The 4,159-nt window shown below is 48.3% G+C and overlaps 1 protein-coding gene across 1 annotated transcript in view; it reads right to left on the reverse strand.

The window, feature by feature from the left end:
* Window positions 1–825: 825 nt before the first annotated feature.
* Window positions 826–4,159, reverse strand: part of LOC103588237 (disrupted in schizophrenia 1 protein-like) — a gene marked incomplete at its 3' end in the record, with an annotated part of 29,241 nt that continues 25,907 nt past the window's right edge. Inside the window, exon 3 of the mRNA XM_008569860.1 lies at window positions 826–1,034. Coding sequence (XP_008568082.1) covers window positions 826–1,034 — 209 coding nt within the window. The remainder of the gene's footprint in view (window positions 1,035–4,159) is intronic.

Genomic DNA, 4,159 nt, shown 5'->3' on the forward strand with positions numbered 1-4,159 from the left:
CTCCTTGGCTGTCTGGAAGAAAACTATCTTCGCTGGCTCAAACCCAAAGGCAGCTGTAGGTATATATTAGAAGGTCTCTTTCTAAGCATCACCAGGGAAACTTTCTGAGTTCTGGTTTCCTCGACTGTAAAGTGAGAACACCAGGAACAGCCGCTCATCTCGCCCAGGGAGCAGCTTAAGGCTGGTAGCAAAGGAGCAGGCGGGAGAACCCAAGGCGTGCTGGAGCATCACTGTCATGTGGCTGAACCGTGACAACGATCCACCTCTCTTCCCCCTCTCCCTGGGCATGAGCCGTGGGGTCAGATCTCTGCAGGGAAACTTTAGGGCCGGAGGGACATGGGAGAGCCTACGTGTCCCCATAGAACAGCGTGTGTGGCTTGCTTGAACGGGCAGGATAGGAGGTGTTATGTGCATAAAAGAGAACAGTCGTTCCCCAAATACTCTAAGATGCATGTGGGCCGTCTGGCGGCCTTTGGAGGAAGAGTGCTGGCACTCGGCAGGGTGGGCGGCCAACATGGGAAGTGACTTGCAGCACTCAGGACTGGCCCACGCCATGTACACTAATAGTGCTTCCATCGAAAAATACAGACTGCTTGGAAAATATTTATAGATGAGAGAGAGCAGACAGAATCGTCACTGTGAACAGGTCTAAGAGGTGAATGATCCAGAATCAGTTAGGCCACCAGTACCTCCTTACACTTTCAGNAAAAATACAGACTGCTTGGAAAATATTTATAGATGAGAGAGAGCAGACAGAATCGTCACTGTGAACAGGTCTAAGAGGTGAATGATCCAGAATCAGTTAGGCCACCAGTACCTCCTTACACTTTCAGGTGGCTCCATACAGGAGGGAATCAGACAGGCTGTGGCCAGGGTGTCCTGCTCGGCCATGCTGACCTCCTGCAGCTGGCCCATCAGTGGGACCAGGTCACAGCCCTGCCACTCCGGTCTCTCGCCCTGCCTGTCTATCTCCCTTCTCAGCTGTTGAACTTTTGCTTCCAGCACAGACATCTTTGCTTGGAGGGCTTCGATTTCTTTCTGTATAGAATGGGGAGACCAGATTTTGCAAATTAACCCTGCTCATGGCACACTGCTCTGCTGATAATGATTCATTTAAATGAGGGTTGGCCATATGCATAGCTGGAGCAGCCAAGCCCCCTTCTGAGGCAGGCAGGTTTTTGGAGGTTTGCTGAACTGGAAAAATCATGCCAGCTCTATATTTCTGATGAGTTGGCATAAGAAAAAACACTCCCTCCAAGCATTAAATAATGATGGGAAGGGGGAGCCAAGAATTTGACTTGGAAGAATCCAGCAACTATATATGTGACTTGGTCCATCTCAGATGGGAGAGCTGGTCCCCAGAGCAGTGACACATGCACCTGCGATGTGAGCTAAGCAGGGACCGAAACGAGAAAAGCGCGCCATTCTTGAATGGTCTATCCCCAAACATGAGAATTTATAGTATCAAGAAAGATTTTAAAATCATGGCTTCTTAGGTCTACAGGATTGAGAGAACGATGAGATGCTGCAGACAGTGTCATGCAGTCTGAAGTTCACAGAAATATTAAATAAATGTAATTTCCACATAGCAGACGGAATTCCAAATAACCCACAGAGTATCCCCCCACCCAGAGGCCAATGAACAGGACAAGTGGCGGGTAACTGAACCCCCATCGTGTGCACAGCATCACGGCACATCATCATCACAGTGCCCGTAGGATTCTGAATTCAAAGTCAGACTCTTTTAATTAACAGACTCCCATGTTCCGTGCGTTGGTTTCTGGCTGGTAAGAGCGCAGCTGCAGTCCTGGGCGTCTCCCCGTCTCTTTTCCGTGCGCTCTCAACCGCAAGGCACCGATCACCTGCGGCTTCTGCGTCCTGAGGCACTGCCAGTGCAGGGGCAGGAGGGCGATGAGGCACTGCAGATCGCCCCCAAGATGTGCTAGGAAACCCCACACCTCCGTGCGTCCCAGGACTGCGGCGCATTGACAAGTGTCTCAACGAGCCTTCCTCCTTCCCCTTCTGGCTTCCTATACCAAATTCTTTTCTTCTTTTTTAGTTTCTTTTCAATTGGGGTAAAAGACACATAACATGATATTTACCATCTTAACCATTTTTAAGTGCACAATTCAGTGGCATTAAGTACCTGCTCGGTGATGCGCAACCATCACCAGCATGCATCCACAGAACTCGGTCATCTTGCAAATCTGAAACTCTGCACCCCTAAACAGTAACTCCCCGGCCCCTGGCACCCACCATTCCACTTTCTGTCTCTAAACGTTTGACTCCTCTAGGGACCTCCACAGGTGGAATCACACGGTGTTCACCCTTTGTGACTGGCTTATTTCACTCAGCATCATGACCTCAAGGCTCATGCATGTTGTAACGTGTCAGTGTTTCCTTCCTTCTCAAGGCTGAATGAGATTCCACGGTGTGTGTAGACCACGTTTTGTTCACCATTTATCCATCAATGGACATGGGTTGTTATCACCTTTTGTCTATTGCAAATAGTGCTGCTATGAACATGGGTGTACAAATAGCCCTTTGGGTCCATGCTTTCGATTTTTGGAGTATATACCCAGAAATGGGGTTGCTGGACCATGTCATGATCCTATTTTAAACTTTTTTAGGAACCTGCATACTATTTTCCATAGTGGTCCTATATCCTTTTCTTAACACAAAAGTCAAAGTTCTTTAAAATGTGGTCAGATCATGTCACTTTAGTGTTTATAATCTTCCAATGGCTCCCCATCCAAATCAGAAAAAAAGCCTAAGTCCTCGAAACGCCCCTGTTATCTGTGGCTCCCTCCCGGGCCACCCCTCTAACCACGCCTGCCTCCTGCCTGGCCTGGAGCACACAGACACACTGTGGCCCTCACACGGCTGTCCCTCTGCCCAGCACGCTCTTACCAGAGGTTTCTGCAAGGCCTACTCCCTCTCTCCTCTCTTTTTTTACTGTTATTTTTTAATTGATACATAATCATTGTACATATTTATGGGGTGCAGTGTCATATTTTGATACGTGTGTTCAATGCGTAATGATCAAATCAGGGTCATCAGCATACCCGTCACCTCTAACGTTTATCATTTCTCTGTGTTGGGAACATTCACAATCCTCTTCTAGCTATTTGAAAACATACAGTAAGTTGTTCATTTTCGGCGCCGTGCAGAGCAGCAGAACACTGGACCTCAGTCTTCCTACCTGGCTGTGGTTCTGTGTCTGTTAACCACTCTCCCCCATCACCCCCTTCCCAGCCTCTAGTAACCCCTATTCAACTCTTCCACGAGCTCCTTTTTAGCTTCCACACATGAGTGAGAACACGAGGTGTTTCCCTTTCTGTCCCTGGCATTCTTCACTTCCTGTCCTCCACGTCCATCCACGTGGGTGTACGTGACCTTGCGCATACATACCCCATGTCGCCACCCACTCCTCCACGGATGGACACTGAGGTTGATCCCACATCTCGGCTGTTGTGAGTAGTGCTGCAACAAACATGCGGGTGTGGACGTCTCTTCAACACACTGATTTCATTTCCTTTGGAAGCACACCCAGTTAGGGGGTGCTGGATCACTAGTTCTAGCTTTAGCCTTCTGAGGAACCTCCATACAGTTTTGCATAATGGCTGAACTAATTTGCATCGCCACCCGCAATGGGTAAGCGCTCCCGTGTGTGCACATCCTGGCCAGCATTGGTACGTCTCTGCCTTCTTTCCCGCGTTTGCTTTAGTCTCATTCTCAGTGAGTGGACTCCATTACCCCACACCCTGGTCGAGCTCTCACCGTCCCACAACACACTACTTATCTAAATTATGTATTTACTACATAAATACATAATTAGCACATGCGATACACATGATCACATGTTTATAACTGTTGGACTGTCTTCCCACCCCCACACGCAGTCGAACATAAGCACCACAGGAATCCCAAGCATTTCAAACGGTATCTGGCAAGTAGTGGACACTCAATAAACACCTGCTGAATAAATGAATGTTCAGGCACCCTGCCCAGAGTGCCGCCAACATTAAGTTACACCAGAATGCCTCAAACAGTAGGTGCCCTGGGCTGAAATTGTTTGCTTTGCACCCTGATGTTCTCAGGAATGCCATAGACCTTTCTTTTTTTTTTTTTTTTTTCCTTTTTGTCTTTTTTCGTGTCC

The sequence above is a fragment of the Galeopterus variegatus genome, unplaced genomic scaffold (assembly GCF_000696425.1).
Source record: "Galeopterus variegatus unplaced genomic scaffold, G_variegatus-3.0.2 Scaffold537, whole genome shotgun sequence".
NCBI lineage: Eukaryota > Metazoa > Chordata > Mammalia > Dermoptera > Cynocephalidae > Galeopterus > Galeopterus variegatus.